Below are 18,376 nucleotides of genomic sequence, written 5' to 3'. Positions count from 1 at the left end.
AAAAAAAATCCTCTAACCCACCCATTAGTGTCTGGAAGAGGCTTGAAATGCAGAAAAGTTACTTCAGTTTAAGCACTATGAGAAGAAAGATTATCTTGGGAAGCATTCATCATGCACTATAAACTGAATACCAGGTATGTAACAGAATTATCACAACCATATATATTGAAAGTGTAGTTTAAAAAATACCTTGGACAAAAGAAAACCATTACAAGTCAAACACCCACAAGAAATGTATGAGCCCCCACTATTGAGGTTTTCCTATAAAGAAGAAACATTGCTGTAGCAAAAGCAACACATCCAAAGCAGCTCCCTGAGTAAGCTCCCATTTAAGTCCCTGTTTTAAAAAAAGCAGGGTGTCAGGGAAGAGCTCCCTTTGCCACCCTACTGAAGCATGCAGCCTCCCAGATTCCCTCATCCTGTCATTGAGCAGGTGGTCTCCCTGGCACACAGGTCCCCTCACAAAAGGAAAGGTGCTGCCCATGTTAATACATTTCTGCTGGGAACAAGCTCCGAGCAGCCACTGCCTGTGTCAGAAGGCAAATGGGACCAATCAACTTGTGAGCTGCTGAGTGACACTGTGAGCCCTGCCTCTGAAACTTTTGTTATTTTTTCCCCTCAGCCTACTTCAATTGTTTCCACAGCTTGGTCACAGACTCGGAAAAGTTGCCAGAGATCGGCAGGCACGTCCCACAGCCCGGAGCAAGCTCCTCTGTGCTTCACCAAGTCACACCAGGGGTAAGGAACTTCTCTTCTGTGTTATCTTTTAAATCTTGCAGGAAGGCATGCTGTAACTGTACTTTTCTACAGAAACCTCCTCTACTCAAATTAACACCTGGCTTTAACTGTTTATCAAAAATATGGAAATATAGGCATTATAGCTCTGACTCAAAGATATACTGATCTGCGGGGAGTCTTTCAGCAACAGTAAAGGCAACATAATTTCCTATATGTTCATAGGACACCAGCTGTCCTTGGGAAGATGATTTATACAGGTGGTATTGCACAAGAAGGTGAGAAGGTTTCATCATGTTTCTCACACCTTTGCCTTTCCTTTTAAATTTAATACCTATTGCTTGTTTTTTCTTTTGTCTGTTCGGTCTTGGTTTTTAATCAAAAATCTACAAGAGAATAATTCTCAAAGTTTTACAGAGGCATTCTTTTTCCCAAAGCTGCCTATTCACAGACTGGCAAGGGTAAAGAAGCTCTTTCACCATTAACTCTGTAAAACATGTTTCTGATCTAACACATTAAGAGAGCAAAACTTTTTTGCTGTATGATGAAAAATTACCCTTAATTTAAAAATTTAAGTGATTTATAGCACTACTAGAACAGAAATTATACCATGTTACTCTAAGTTCAAGCTACAGAATCCACATAGTGTTTTTGCTTTGACATCCATTAAAATTTTATTTTCTCCTGATGTTCATTGTAACTAACACAACACTTGCCCCAGATTGCTTCTAATAACTGAGAAATAATTCAGCTAGGATTTGTAACATCATGAACTGAATTTCAAATGCAGAAAAGAACCCTTTTATTTCTAAGGGAAGCGCAGACATGTTGTACAATGCAATACAATCCCAGCTTTAAAATCACTGAAATAAGGTGCATCTCAGAGAAACATGTCACATAGAGAACATTCAATATTTACATATACAAATATTTTTAAAAGAAATACAATTCTTGAATATGCATGTCTCTAAGGTACTTATGCTCCTTACAATCTTGTTCCCCCCTTTCACCAATTGACACCTTACTACTTATGTCTACATATGGTTATAGAAGAGACAAACCTAATATAGGACTTGTAATTTTGTGAGGTGTGTTTTCCCTGTTAGTGAACAGATACACTTAATTCCTTTTCCTAGTGCCTGGCAGGCATCAGGCAAAGATACATCCAGCTGCTTGGTTCTGTGCTCAGCAGCCTTGTGCCATTTTTGAATGTTCAAGTGAGAGAAATGTCTGGACATGCTGTTACTCCCGAGGCAAACAATGTGGTACAGAGTTCTCTAGAAGCTGTTTTCAGTAGGCAGACGCAGCACTTCAGACCTCCCAGTGCCTACAAAGAGCAAAGAAGATTCCCAGGCAAATTTTTTTCAAGGCTGAAGTTATACAAAAAATGTGTTTTCAAGTGAAGAGAGGAGTTAAGGTGTATTCTACCACCCAGAGAATCCTTTTCTTCTACCACAAATATTGCATATGCAGACCTTTAGAAATACACACATAAACTGAACATACACACCAACACTTAACTGCTATAGGCAGCTCTTCCCTGGAAGCTGGAATGCATCCCATAGCTACAGCAGGTCAGCTGCTCCATCATCTCTCATTTTATCTGGTTAGAGTTCAGTAATTTAATGTAGATGAGATAGTGGCTCAGCTGTTAAATTAAATTTAAAAATTTCACACTTATAACATCCCACGTCACAGATATCCAAACCCTGACAAACAACCTACAGTCATGACAGAGGCATGTGCCACAGGACAGGTGATAAGTGTTACAAATCAATGTGAAATTAGGCATTTAATTTACAGCAGGCAATTTTCTGCCTTTTTTTTTTTTTGCTACTCATTTGTCAAGACAACAGCGCAATTGTTATTTAAGAGAGATTCAGATTCATGTATTACCACATTTTTATTTTTAAAAGCTGCATTTATTTCTCATTCTTTGAGGAAGTTAGGAACATAGTGCCTCCATAGTGCTTTCCAGCAGGAAACTCACTGAAATCATCAGTTTGTAACTAGTAGTGTAAAGGTGATTTTCACTGCTTTTTCAGACCATCAGCAAACAAAAATGGGATACATATACAGAACTACCCCAGCAACTTTTTGTTTGCTTTAAGAATAATTTGATTTAGGAATAAAAAAAGTACCCCAACTGGAGAAATAAAAAATCCCACAGGGAAGTAAAGTTCTGTTCCCTAAAACTACAAGACACTTTAGAACTGAACATTGCTTTTACTTTCTGAAGATTGAAAAAAGGCTAAACAGGACCTTCCTGGCATCAAGTAACTTCACAGAAGTTGAATTTATCTATTATATCCTTCTCAATCAATGCCATTTCGTTGTTCCCTGACATGCTAGAAGGTTAAAAACAAAACTTGGAACATCCCCTTCCACTTCTACCTTTTATACACGCTAGATGTATTTTAATTTTTACTTTAATTCAAATTGCACTTAGACTATTTCCTATTAAAGGGACATTATGAACCACCATAGCTAAAACTCAACATGAAACAACTTGTTAGATAATCAGTGAACACAGCAGAGCATGGAGTTCATTTCCTAAAAGAAATTTACTAAGTAAAAGGCAGATCACATCAACAGATTGGAATTGGTATACAGTTATTTTATGTCTTGTTTTGATGAGTATGGAAATTGAGGAACCTGCCCAAGATCCCACTGCATGGTCCTGCAGCAGTTGCAGGGAATTTAACCAACTTAAACACTAGCCCAAAGCACTGGCTCCCAGGCTACTCTAATGGACCAGCACACATGTAAGTCCCAGTTATCCACAAGATATGTAGAAAAATTTCAAAACCCAAAATGACTGGTGTGTTCAACTATTCATCAGTGTAATTTCTCGTCACCTACACCATTCACATTCTCAGGGACTTGAAATACAAGTAGAGGCTCTCACTGTTGGTCTTGTGTCTTAGAACACCAAAAACATCAAAGCTACTCAGAAGGAAGACTGTAGAAACAATGAATTTGTCAGAGAGGGAAAAATAATAATCTGAAATGTGAGTCTTCCCCTATGCTCTCTGAAACACGCATGACATTTCAGTACAAAACAAACAAAAGGTAAAGAGAATGATAAAATGAGTGTGCTTTTCCTGTTACCAGCACTTTTCAAACTATAAGCTGAATTGTTGCTTCTTTCCCCATCCCAAGGAAATATTGTCTCCATATGACTGAAAAATTATATTACATGCCACAAGCCAGTGCCTAAATCTTTAATCAACATCACTTTATGTACTTTTTCCATCACTACGTCCATGCTTAGTAAGACTTTTTTCAATGGATAGAAGTGAATTACTGAGGTTTTGGGACATGTCATTCTAAAAATCTATGCAATAGACTTATGCAACATAACTTTAACAGCCCCTCGGGGCTTCACTTGGTCATGTGGAACTGCAAGAATTCAAGTAAGTCAAACTTCTTCCATTCCACTGATATCACGGCTGCATTTAGTGAACGTATGACAGGAAACAGGCTGTGGCATTTCCAAGGGAGACAAATTTATCCCGTGTGACTTCAAAGGAGTCAATGCAGTTGCACCAGGAATGGCCCACAGTTTTCACTTCGGTCACATACCCTCTCTCATTGTGAAGGGCACCCAGGAACAAAGATAAAAATAGCCTAATACAAATCAGGGAAACAGTCACATGTCAGTGAAGTGGGAAGCAATAACTGTGATCAGTGACTCATTCTGAAGTATGGAGTATAGGGGATTCCCTACATAGTAACAGAGGGCCAGCCACCAGACATCTTCTGCAGATTCACTCTGTGCCTAAGACAAGCCTGCACATCCATTAACAGCAGCACTCATAAAACAGAACTGCACATGCTCCTCTTGTGTGACGCTCACTCTTGTCACACGAGTCACACTTTGTGACTCCTAAAAAATATCAAACATGATTTGCCCTGTTGCTGCACGTTTGTTTCAAGAAGTGGTGTCTGCATGACCAATTCTTCTTTATATTGGCCTAAAACACCGGGTACTGAACAGCAGAGAGCAGTTACTATTTGTGACAATGACCAGTCTTTGTTTCTGTGTAATTATTTTCCAAGCTGTCCATTTTGACCTTGATAGCCTGTATGCAGCTGTGTTACTGAATCTGTTTCTCTTTCTGCACACTATAGGTGGGTGACAGTGCCATGGAGGATTAACAAGCAAGGTATGTGTTTATTAGTTGAACCCGAGCACTTGTAAAGACAAACTTGTTGAAATACAGACACAGAATTGGCTTCCTTTTCTTACAAGAAAATTTACCCCACAGACAGGAGGTTAAACAACATACAGATGTTTCAAAAACTTCCAAAACCACCAACTTTTAAATCAAGAAACTCAATCTATTTTGTCCTCTCCTCATCCCTCCTCTACAATGTCTTCTAGCTGTATGATGTATAAAGATCTTAACTTATGCTACCTTCCACTTTTTAAGATCCTTATCCCCTTCTGGTCACGTATGTCTAAAAATCTATTTTGGCCTTGCATCTGTGATGCCCAACCAGATAATATTGCTTTTTATGGAAGCACTTCAGAGCCTCAGGGCCTTGCCCTTTGAGTCATGCAGCAACACTGCAGTGCAGGTGCCAGCATGAGTGCAGTTACACCTAATGCAGTAGGGTTGCATTAGTTCCTAATGAAATGGAATTTACATTTATTCTGCATGTGCACAAGTACACATTGATGCTGTTCCAATCCTTCTGTGGGCTCCAAGAAAAAAATAATTAGGAAAGATAAATGTTGCTGCAACAGGTCACACACAGCCCAAAGACCAAGAGCTGCACACACCTGACACTGAAAAAAATGACATAAAATGCCGTGATGAAGTCACCCACAGGAAATGCTGTTCTCTGAACAGTGTCTGTCACAGAACTTGGTTACACAAACTCCTCTCTATCCATGTAAATCCATTTGTGGTTCATCTACTGGGACTTGTCTGCAAGAGGATAAACAGTTTAATGCACTTCAGCCTGTACTGGGCTGGGAGAATGAATGTGAATTCAGCCAAGAGACTTTAGAATTCCTGTGCATGTCTTGCTTTTACTGCACTTGGGACAGACCATGATTATTAAAGAACTAAGCAGAATATACTTGGCCAGCATTTAACTGCTTAAATAGATGAAAACAGGTACAGCAAAAAGTCAAACAAAGATGAAAAATTGTAATCACTACAAGAGTATGTTCTGGTGTATGTTTTTTTTGCAATAAAGTTAAGATCAACTACAGCTCAAAAAATAATCACAAAATCTGAAGTTCAGTTTGAGAAGGAGATGTCATCACACGGAGTCCTCTAAGGGTATTAGAATAACCATGAGCAATCTGATTGCTTTTGAAAGTCTCTTAAATACCAACACTGCCACTGAGAACACATGCATTCTGTCCATACAGTAACATTTCACTCTACAGCCCAACATGATAGGATTAAAAAAGGAAGAGTCTGAAAGACACTTTCGTTTCCTTTTAAGGTTTTTCCATTTTAGCCACCTGTAAGACAAATTCATGGGCAAAGTATCTCTGATTCAGTCAGGATCATCATGTAATTTGGGCAGCAGACATCTAAGCAATTGTTTTCCTCTATGTGGCATATATAATTTCATTTATTTCTGGAAAAAACAAAATGAAGTGGTGACAAGGGGAGGCCTTCTATGAAATATATATACACAATATAAATACATAAAATGTTTAGGGGTAAATGTAGCTTTAGGAATAAAGTTTGACAGATCATCATTATTTTCAAAAACCAAGTTTTCACATTGTGACAGCACCTACATTCAGAATCCAATTCACCATGAGCTGAACAAGCATATATCAAAGCCAGCTTCTTGCCACGGAAGGTTTTCACAGGAGGGTTTTATGTTGCAACTACTTATTTGGAGTTTTAAAATAATTGATACCCTGTCCTCCCATCTGCCACTAAAAAGGAGGAAAAATACACTTTAAATGTAACACTCACTTAAAAGACAAAGTTCGTAAATGCTTTGTTTTGTTCCTCATAGGAGTCCTCTGCCTTTGCACCCACGTTTGTAACACACTGTCCAACATAAAAAAAAAGATTTAGTCCTTACTCTGTCTTTGCTGTTGAGAAGTATTTTACTAAAATTCCCAACAGCAGTGATGCATTAGGTTTTAAATGCCCACTATAAAGAACTTTTTCTTGGAATGGAAATACTTCAACAAGAATTCTTTTCCTTCCTTCCAGCAAAAGGTACTGGTAAATCAGGTTATCTGCCCTGTCAGTACCAGTCAGCAGGACTATCCAGATCTCCTGGCCGAAAGGTCTGTGACCCTACTCTTATCATCAAGCCTTCACAAGTCCTTGAACAAATAAAGCAGAGAGGTGTGTGTGGAAAGGCAATCAGCCACAGCCTTTTCAGAGGCCGTGTGAGATAGAGAGCTTAGGATCTAAGGCAATAATCTGGGCAAAATCCAGATATCCACAATTTCCATAGCACAGTTACTCAACACTGCTAAGAAGCAGGGGCTCAGTAGTCTTCAGGAGGAGAAGCATAACACAACACAAATCTAAAATTATAAATAAAATTTTAAAATTCAGTTTTAACCTAAAAGCTTTGTTTTAAAGCTCTAAAAAGTCTGAAATAAACAGATTGCTTTTACCATCTTTATTTACACTCAAAAACACTTCTGCACTTCTAATTCTCTGCTTTCCTGCTTTCCAGCTCCACAAAGGCTGTCTAAAACAAAGAGAAGATATTAGGCACTTTGCACTGTTCCTGACCACTGCTTTTCTTTCCTGCACTCCTAAAACCTCTGATTTGTGCCCTCTGCTTTCCTGTTGCCATGGAGAAGGTCCAACACATGACCCGCTCCGCTCTGAGGAGAGCCTCAACTATTGAGGTCAACCCACAAGCACGCCAAAGGCTCCAGGAGCTCTTTGTGAATTTCTGCCTGATTCTAATTTGCCTCTTGCTGATCTGCATCATAGTGATGCTTCTCTGAAGTTCCAGCACGTCTCTGCCCTGTCCTCTAGGAAAGTCACCCCAGGGGGAAGAGAGACCTACACGTGCAAACTCCAGTGCAAGGATCCTCACGTGACAGGGGCTAGCACTTGGACTAGAGAGTGTGCCAACCAGTGCTCTGCTATCTTACTGCCTGCTCATGTATTAAAAACACATTTTCTGTGCAGAACAGTGTTTAGAGCCTGTAGTTACCAAGTTGTGCATGACTCAATTTGTCCGTCTCAACCAAGAGATGTCTCTGCTACATGGGTTAAAGTATCAGTAAATCAGATTATCTGCTCAATCAGTAACAGCCAGCAGCTGGTAATTCAAAGTTTTAGTCAGCTAAACACCATAATCACTTTCTGGGGGCCTAAGTCTTTTTAGGTTTCTCTGAAAATCCTTCAGCCCTTGGAAGGGTTCCAAATTTGGACCATGCCTACCCAAAGAATAGGTTACAGGTACACAGCCCTCAACACATCCTGGGAAAATTTCTGCTCTGCTTAGTTCAAAGTGCTGCATCTCTGCATTATCAGCTAAAAGCATTCAAATCGCTTTAGTGGTTTTTAAAGGAATATGAGAACGAACCAAAAATCTTCTCTAAATCAGAAAGAAAAAACTAGTTCATATGTTTTTCTCTCTATTTAAGGGATCTTATATATGTGACATCTGGCAAGATTTTTCATTATGTTTTGCAGAAAAAAATTGACACTGCCATAACTGAAATAAAAATATTGTTTTCCATAGTAATTTGATTGACATGACAACTGGCACAACTTGGATTCTCAGAGTTCTTAACATTTGCCTTCAGACAACTTAAATAGGGACTGTTCTTATTTATGTAGTAATTTCCTTAGTTTAAAACTGCAAAAAACTTGGAACTTGCCAATGTCACATGAAGTGGCTTACACCTGATGTGGCAAAGAGAAAAGTCTAGGCCATCATTACTGTTGTGACTGAAGTGTATCCATAAGTAACATCCCCATCTTCAACTGCAAATTCTTGCTAGAGAACATGAAAGTACTTTCCTAAAATAAATGACACATAAAAAAGTTCATTGTAAACAGTTATGCACAGAAGGGAAAAGCACTGCAGAAATATCTTTTCAACATGTAAATCACAGGCTATACACATAAAAGATGACACTTCTGCTCCAAAAACTGTGAGTAACAAGACTGAGTAAAAGACTTCCAACCCTACTTACCCTATTACATGTTGCTGGTATTAAGCAAAATCCCCAGAAATTTGATACACTTTTCAAATTTAAAGAAAGATTAAGAATCAACAGAGATCAGACAGACATCCATTTTTAAAAGAGATATTCTTCTATTCCATTCTATGTAAACATTCTTATTAATGAATACAGAAAAATCAAAACAAGTTTGTCTTGTAGTCTGCCTTTAAGACTTAATATTTCATGAGTAGAAGTTGATAATAAACAGCTGAGCAGGAAGGGAAGAAATCTCTGAAAAAAATCTGTATTCAACGGAATGCAAGCAAATCCAGTGGTGAATTTCCTATCTAGTGAGTAGGTATGTTGAGACCAGACTCTGAAGTAAGGTTACCCACGGGAGGAAATTAAGACAGCTACTTGTATGAGGATTAGGGTGAGCACTGGTGAGACTGGCAACACATCCCCACACTTGCAAATTAGTATATCAGCATTACTGATTTGAACTGTCAGTGTAAATCTCAATTTCCATTTCATGCATTCTGACCACTCTCACAAATGCATGAGATTTTAGCAAGCGTACTTCCCCTTTTAATCCTTCTTGCTTTTCTTCTCTTTTTGAATCTGTATTTTTGTGATGGATAGAGTTTCTAGCTTTATTTGCTTTGGAATGTGTTTCAAGAGACTTCAACTGGAAATAGACAATTTTACAGTACTGAAAACCTGCTGAAGAAAGAAATGTTAAGAGTAAAGCATCAGCACTGCATTCAGAGGACATGTTTGGGGTTAGAGGTTTCACAAGCCAATAATTTAAAGGAGTCAGAGTAAAGCATTGCTAAAAAATGTAGCGCAATAAAAACAAACTTTCCAATTTCCTTTTATGTACCTGAAAATCCATAACTTATTTTAAAACAATAACCAAACAAGAACAAAACCAAGTTATCAATAAACTGGAAGACTTACTGCTATTTTACAGCAATGCAGATATATTGCAAATACTGTATATGGTTCATTGGTGTCTTAGGCTTCTGTTGATTAAAAAATCTCTTATATCCTCTATATCACCAATTGTCAACCAAACCCAGAAATTTAAAGAAAAACCCTTCTGTACGTAATACAGTCTTCTTTGTAGACTTATACAAGATTTAAAAATAATATCTACAGTATTTTTATTTAATAAAAGGACTGCTTGAAAAATATTAATGCATAAAATATATCAAATTGTTTAGAAAGAAGTATCCATTCTATTACTTACTTATTAAAGTTATATGAAAAGAAGCTAGTCATCACACAGCTTTCTAATTCTCTAAATCTCTATTTATTCTGTTTTGGTTTTCAGGAGTAATCTTGACTATTTTGCAATGTCCAGGTCACTTACATGTAGCTAGAGCTTGTAACTACTCCTAATTAATTTTCTGCAAATGTAATCAAAAAGTTTAGCACTTTTATGAGTCATAATAAAAATAGCAAACATGTACAGCAAATAGCTTGGATTATGTTTTTAGTTCTCTGCTCCACTCCACCCAAGCCTAAATCTCTTTCCTAAGGTCATTTTACACACCAGTAGTGAATAACGACAGCTAAACAGGCAAAAATCTGGTATTACTCTTCCTCCAAAAAAAAAATTACCAACTTCCATGACAATTTTATACCAGGAAGGAGCTGAATCAGGAACCATAATAAGCTGGTTTTAAAGATGTGTTTCCTCAGCCAGCTCCTCAGCAAAAAATGATACAACAATTGATTTAATAATTGAATAGTTGTTATTATTCTCTATGTGAAAACATGTCCCATTTAAAAACTGAAACTTTGCTCTAACCAAGACTAGTCAGAAGGTGTTTTAGAAGGCATCAGATACTTGCATTTCTTTAATAACTGTTCTACATCAATTTAGCAACAACTTCCCTTCCTGACAGAACTGATCCACTCATTGGACAGACAAGAGTAAACAGCCTTAAACAAAATTATTCACACAACATGCACAAAATGTTTGTCACACCCCTGCACAAAAATCTTTTACATAAGTTTTGCTACAACTATACCAATGGCCAATGGTATAACTAGGCCAGTGGTATCCTGGCATGCATTAGGAAGAGCATTCCCAGCAGGTCAAGGGAGATGATCCTGCCCCTCTACTCCACCCTAGTGAGGCTGGAGTGCCATGCCCATTTCTGGGCTCCTCAGTACAAGAGAGACATGGAGCTCCTGCAGCAGGTCCAGCAGAGGATGGCAAAGATCATTAAGGCACTGGAGGAGTACTTCTGTTAAGAGCAAAGTCTGAGGGAGCTGGGCCTGTTCAGCCTCCAGAAGAAGTGACTGAGGGAGGGGACCTTATCAATGTCTGTCTGAAGGGGTGCCAAGAGGATGGAGCCAGGCTCAGGTGCTGCCAAGCAATAGGACAGGAGGCAATGGACAGAAAGTGATGCACAGAAAGTTCCATGTGAATGTGAGGAAGAACTTTAGTGCAGGTGACTGTGCACTGGAACAGGCTGCCCAGAGAGGCTGTGGAGTCTCCCTCATGGGAGATGTTCAGACACCCCCTGGACACAATCCTGTGCCATGTGCTCTAGCATGATCCTGCTTGAGCAGGAAGATGGTAGTCCCCTCCAACCTTATCCATTCTGGGATACAGACTGAACAATAATCATAAAAAATGGTCACACTTTTTAATGTATGCTGAAACATACTTTACTTATATCCTCTCTGCTAAAATTAGAGCAGAGTAATTGAACCCATTTATTTAAAGAGTGTTTGGAAGCATATAAACACACTATAGGTTACAGACCAGATACCTGTATTTGTATGGCTAATGAATAGTGCCTAGGAGAATACAATTGGAAATTTTTTGTGTGAAATCCTGCAAGATCCAGAGATGTGTTATTTAACAACAAATGTAATCCTTTTAGCTTTCACCTCCATGATAAAAAGTGGGGGAAAAAAAGAAGAAATGAACAAACCAAAACCCAGAACATATTTATAAGGATTCTTTTAAGAACTAATGCTACCCTCAATAAGAACCCTGGTAATTTAATGAACACAGTCCCCATATTTACTGTAGTAATATTTAATTGATTGCTTTATAAGCTTTTTCTTTCTTTAAAGGCAAAATTATGCCAGAAGTTACACCTTTGTATAAGATGTAAAACTATAAAATACTGCCCTCTTGTGATCTTCCCTAAAAATGTAGCTGATTATTAAAAGCAAGTTTTGGCAACTGTTAGCAGTATTAAGGTTAAGTGGGTTTATATATTCCTTTCACTCATGTATATATATTTATATAAATAAACCCCAATTGTTAAGTTATTAATGCTATCTTAAAATAAGTAATTGCATATGTGCTATTAAAAGCACTAAGGACACATCCTCTGCCAGCTCAATCCAGATTCTTGGTAAGGCATTGCAAGACTGCAGTGGGCCTTAGAAAGCACGTTGCCAGCTAAACACAGCTGCAGTGCACGATGCCAAACCCTAGAAGGGTAGGAAATACTTCTATTAACAGACAGACATTTTGCCCAGATAAGAAAGCAGGAGGCAGAGTGGTGTTTCACCCAACAGAGGTATTTTAGAAGTAAATTTTCAACAGTCTGTTGCTGAAAGAGACCAAGTCTTGAGAACATTCATTCTTCTGAAAATTCGATGGGCCTGGAAAGTAGCATACACATGGATAAAGTCAGTGAAGTGCCAAACTCTGTGAGAAAATTCAAGTCCTTCCTCTAATTATTAGTTTTTCAGAAATTCTTCAGTACTGGAATGAAAGTTATCATTAACCTTAATTTTATTTAATTTTATTTTTAAGGTATTTGAGAAAAAAGGCTTGTAGGAGCATCCAGAATACTTTTCCAGAAAAAAACTAAACAACTAGCTATTTTAAGCATACCATTTCTTTGTTAAGTGGCAGAAACTAAAAACCAGGGGAAGAGCTATGGACAGAATGAAATTCATGTGAACCTACACAGCTTACTAATGAAGGAGCAGCCCTAAGCTACAATTAAGAGTCTGCTGCAGGCACAAGAGGGCAGACTGATGCACATTATGGATCGTGCCAACAACAGGGGTCTCAACCTGCTACTTAACTTTCTGCTCATTGTCTTGGTCCTAGTGCTTGCATTTATCCTTGTGAAGCTGATGTGAACCTCTGCAAGGCTCTGCTTCCTTCTCAGATTTCACCCTGTGGGTTTTGCAGTGATAATGCAGACACTTTAGACTACCTGAACATGTGAAGTCTGCAGAGGCTGAAGTGTCTGACAGTTACAGAGAATGTGTTCACACCCCAAATTTATCAGAAAGCAATTCTAAGAGCTGTGCACAAGCTGTGCACCTGCCACCGAGTGAAGAAAGCACCTACAGCCTCACCGAGTACCCAAAAAAACCCAGGAATGCATTGGCAGCTACTGCAGCTTCTCATTGCTACAGATGATTGTTATTTAAAGATCTACAAATTATTTTCAGCATTCAAGGAACATAATTTCTGCAAAAATGGGACAGCAGAAATCAAATTTTTAAAATGGAATTTCTGCAGAACATATACTTAATGGGAAATGACAGCAAGAAGGCAGACCAAAATGCCAGCTTTGAGTTGACAGCATACATCAAATTACCTGAGGAGAGAAAAGCACAGATGCTGGAAATGGAAACAAAGATATCCCTGAAAAGCAGCTTGCAGTAGCAGAGATGGGGATAAGTAAAGGTCAAATATGAAAACATTATTATTATTTAGACTTTTTTTGACCACCTGTGGTTCACTGCAGACCTCAAAAGCCAGAAGCCTTATGTTAACCAGCATATCAAAAGAAGCACCTGCCAAAACAACTGAAAAACAAAGGGCCATTACCCAGGGTTATCATAACTCTGGCCAGGAGACCCTTAGCACCAGCACATACACCAGCAGTAGGCACAGCTGCACAAGCCCAAGATGCACTACAGCCTCAGAGAGAGGATTTACCACTTATGCACAGGTCAAGTGAGCAGTGTGGGAGTCCTGCAGCCGTATTTGACAGAGCACTTGTTACTTGCCAGTGCCATCATCAGTCCATAGCCTGTCCTCACCTCTAGGCATGCAGCAAAAACTCCTTACAGGACCTTCTTTTGTGGCACTTTACAGAGTGATGTACTTTTCCCACAGGCTCCTGGGAAGGAGAGTGACTAACAAGAGCACACTTCCATTGGAATGATTTTCCAGAAGGTAGAGCTAAAAACATGAGAAGTGCTGGGAAAGGAGGGGACCAGAAGCAGATTTTTGTATATCACATTGGAGCCAGACAACTTTCTCTTAGCATCTCACTTTCCCAAGTGAAACACAGGAACCAACCACAAGAATCACCAAGTGTAAACCAAAAAATATATATTGTACAGTAAATTTATTGCCATAGATATGCATATTAACACACATGCATAAGAGGCAGATGTTGTTTTATGGATGGGGGAAGCCCCAGCTCCAGCTTCCTACTGCCAACAGCACATCCCTCATTCAGCACATATACTACTGAGTGCTGAGTGTATTACAGAGCTGATCTATTCTTGTTCACGCCCAGAACTTCCATATGATCACTACTGTTATTCAGTTATCTGCAGGAGACTCATCTAAACTGGATCTATGAACAGACTTTTCACAGGAAAAGGCAACATGCCCAGCAAACCTGAAAGCTTAAGGAAGTCCTGCCATTAGTAAGTATCCACATTCCACTCTATGCAACCTGCTCCAAAGCTGACAGAGCATTAGTGTGCTGATTTTATCTGGAATAAAGTTAATTTTCTTCATGGTATAGTAGTTAGCATGGGACTATGGATTGGTATAAGTACAAAGTGTAGCTACTACAAAGGAAATTGCCTCTGCCCCAGCCAAACCAGCACAATGGCCTAGAGCAGCACAGAAAGTTAAAAGCTTTTTTCTCACCTGCTCTGAAATACGTGCAATAACCACTTGAAATGGCTTCTGCAAACTACATACCCATAGTTTTTTGAAGTTGATAGTTATAGAAGTATAAATTCCAATCTGTTTGCATTTAAAGCAGAAAACTTTGCACAGCTACATCACAAAAAGCAATCATTTATTTTTATAATCTTGAAATACTCTACTTTAAAAAAAATTATGTAAATTTATATACCAGAGATATATGTGGCAATGGTTACATAGTTTTGTATTACTTAGGAGAATTCCTGTTGATGCTTGACATAGATGGTTCAAAGCACATTAAAACCACAGTAACAAACAGAAAACCCACTCTAGCCCAAAGCAGAATAAGTTGTCCCAACAAAAGGGTTATTTACTGCTTGGGACTACTCAAAGCTTATTGTCTATATGACCTTCTCTATATTCAGAAGTTTCCCTAGATCAGGGAAACCACTATGACACCAGTTGGCCCTGACAAAACAATGAAGTCACCTATTCCTTTTTAATAAATTGAGGAAAATGAGCCTACTGCCACCAATAAGCATGTATTTCCAGATCAAAAATTGCATACCAAGGAAGTCTGTGAGAAACTTTGCTGTCAGAGCATGGAGAAACAATCCCCAGATGCAATCCTAGTAGCCTCCTCTCAGCCAGCAATGAACATGACAGAATCCTCAACAAATGCTGAAATGCACTACTGAAACGGAAGCATTTTCCAGAGATGACATATAAAGCTGGCAAACTTATGAGCTAACCAGTGCCAAGGCTTTTTTTGCAATCAAGCACCATCCAAGTTTGGTTTCCGATCATTTGCTGCACTCCAGACTGAACCTACAAGCACCTTACAATGAACAGGATCCCATTTGCTGGGCTACCGACTTCACAGCAAAAGGAACAGACCATCAAAGCTTAGTTATGGCTCACAGCAAAGGAGTTCACTCTGCTAGCTAAAAGTGAAAATCCCGCATGTTAAAAAGTTTTCTGTTCCTGAAAAGTATGGTTTCATCAAAATGTGATATAGGAAAATATTGACATTAATAATTTTAATTTTCTGATATGACAGGATTGTAAAAAAACCCTAGCTTTGAGTTGACATTTAAGAATAAAATTCTATGTGGCAACAATGTTATGACTTTTGTTTCAAATAAACTTTTACAGCTTTGTTTACCAATTTTTAGATATGCATGCAGTTTACTTTCTTCCTTGTCTGCTTTGCAACAAAAAGTGTTCTAATAACTCTAAACTTCTCACTGCATTAAAACTTAATTTCCAGCAATTTTTATATACATGGTATAATCAATCCACTGTTTTCCTCATTAAAAAAACCCCACTAAACCTGGTACATTAAAGGGAAAAGATGCACTTAAGTAATTTCTACCTATTATCTCTGCAATATTCTGACACAATTTAGCACACCATGCAGAAATCATACAGATGCTCTGTACACTGGAATAAAGAGATTCATACTGTGATACTTGCAACACCAGACAAAGTTAATATGTAGATATGCAATCTTATAAAGCTCTCCTTCTTATTATATGATGTCCAACAATTTTAAAGGCATGCTTTCATTTTAAATCTAATTTTTGGACTAGCACACAGCATGTACCTACATGCATTCAAATAGGATATATAACAGGATCAGACCTTAATTGCTTTTGCTTGAAAATTTTGAAATGCCATTGCTTGAAAACACAGAGTTTTTTAATTTGGATTTTATGGCCTCCAAGTTCAGTACATGGGAAATGTTGTGTATTGTAAGCAGGTTTTTTCTCTTAATACAGTCCTTATCACACATTTCCTTATTCAAAGATCAGCTGTATATTGAAAACAATTAAACAAGTATATGGTGAAATATAAATTCTGCATGGAAACTGTTTTCATTAAAGCAATATTTTTTTGTTTCAGTGCATAAACTGAACTCCATACACTGAAGAACTTTTAAAATCTGTTCCTAGGAAATCTGTAGGAGAATGTTTATTTCCAAAAAGCATACATTAAAAACTCACATTAGCTAAGGAAACGAATTTGCAGATGCAACTCCACGATGTTACATAATAACCATAGACCAGGTTCTCCTTGGAGACATTTCTGAAATGTACAAACATCACACCCACAGCTGAAGGATGCACCTTCTCGAAGAGGCATTCTGCTGTTCCACAGCACATTTTCTGCAGTTGCAAACTTGACCACATCCTGAAGGACAATCACAATGCAGCTGTAGGTCTTCTACCCAACACTCTGAGCTTCCCTTACAATGCACAGGAAATTTTACTTTACAATCCATGGTTTACAATTGGAATGGAAAAGCCACATGATAGGTGTTGTAATTTAGGGAGTAAACTATAAGAAAAACCACTGAGTTCAGTCAACTTCAGACTGCTAAGGAAGCAGAGAATCTTAAGCTTGAAAGTAATAAACCTTGGAACAGCTTTTGAGGGGTGTTACATTATACTCTCCATTAGTCTTTAGAGTATACAAATAGAAAGCTTCTCTGATTTTACAAAAACTAACTCTGAATTAGCATTTTCTATGGCCAACTGTCTATACTAGTCTGTGAGGACATAAAAACTTATTTGTAGTGTGTATTATCAAGTCCAACAGCTGTTCCTGAACCATCAGGCCTCAAAATCAACTCAAAAAATTGCTGCTGTCTATTCTTACTTCATTAGTGATAGTCTGGAAGAAGGGGAAGCTACAGAGTTCAGCTATATTAAAGATGCACAAAGCTGCCCTAGATTAACAGTTAAAAGTAAAGTTTGTTGTATTCTCTGTTCATGGCAATAGTAGTTTTAAAGAAAAATAATGATAAACTGATTTTTTTCAGTCCTAGAAAAACCACTACATTTCCATCAGGATATATACGTATTAAAAGCAAAAATGCAAAAGCAATCCTCAAAGGAAAAGAATAATTAAAAAAATACATAGAGCTGCGGGTTTTGCCCTTTTTATAGATCATCAGCTTCCTCTTATGCCTTCTACTCTATCTCTTAGATATATATTTCACTTGGGATTGCAGTTTTCTTGGCTTCTCAGAAATAATAAAATACCAGTTCCCAGGTACATGTGATCTCTAAAAAAAGGCCACATCAGAATGATGCTGAGGTTTCTTTAAAAAACAGGCGTCAAGACAGGAAGAATCATTCTCATTTTTTCATTGCTTCTGGCATCCCTCCTCCTTACAGGTGTAACCTCTGTCAGAAGGACGGGAGGGCAAGGGATGCTTTTAAGAGCCCAAAGGCTCACTGCTCTTGCACACACTTTAACCTTCACTGGGTCCTACTTCACAACCACATCTCACCTGAGGACATAGAACAGATCCCACTTCAAGGCCCAGCAACATGACTCCAGATCATGCCAATGGAAGCACTTGCTAAGGGCATAAGGAATTTCCTCCACAGAGGTGTAGAAGTTACAGTTGAAAAAAAAAAACCAAAACTAAAAAATCCCAACAAAACCCAAAAAACCAACCAAACAAACAAACACCCACAAAAAAAAAAAAAAAAACCACAAAACAAAACAATCCAGTTTTAGGCAAAATGTCAAATCTCAAAAACCTGGGAAGGTGCAGCACTGTTTGTGAATTGAAGCCCAAGAAAAATAATGCTTGTGTTCCCCCTGCT

General features: G+C 38.2%; 2 protein-coding genes across 2 annotated transcripts in view; one reads left to right on the top strand and one right to left on the bottom strand.

Moving 5' to 3' along the window:
* The window catches only part of CEP85L (centrosomal protein 85 like), a 105,104-nt gene that overhangs the window by 43,452 nt on the left and 43,276 nt on the right, over positions 1-18,376 (bottom strand). The window lies entirely within an intron of this gene.
* Positions 521-10,347, top strand: PLN (phospholamban). The gene is made up of 3 exons (XM_059469188.1): positions 521-738; positions 4,870-4,904; positions 7,414-10,347. Exon 3 carries the CDS (start codon positions 7,535-7,537, stop codon positions 7,691-7,693), a length of 159 nt encoding a protein of 52 aa, XP_059325171.1. The 5' UTR covers positions 521-738; positions 4,870-4,904; positions 7,414-7,534; the 3' UTR covers positions 7,694-10,347.

This window comes from Ammospiza nelsoni, chromosome 3, assembly GCF_027579445.1.
Source record: "Ammospiza nelsoni isolate bAmmNel1 chromosome 3, bAmmNel1.pri, whole genome shotgun sequence".
Lineage (NCBI taxonomy): Eukaryota > Metazoa > Chordata > Aves > Passeriformes > Passerellidae > Ammospiza > Ammospiza nelsoni.
This window is presented reverse-complemented; position numbering and strand designations above follow the sequence as displayed.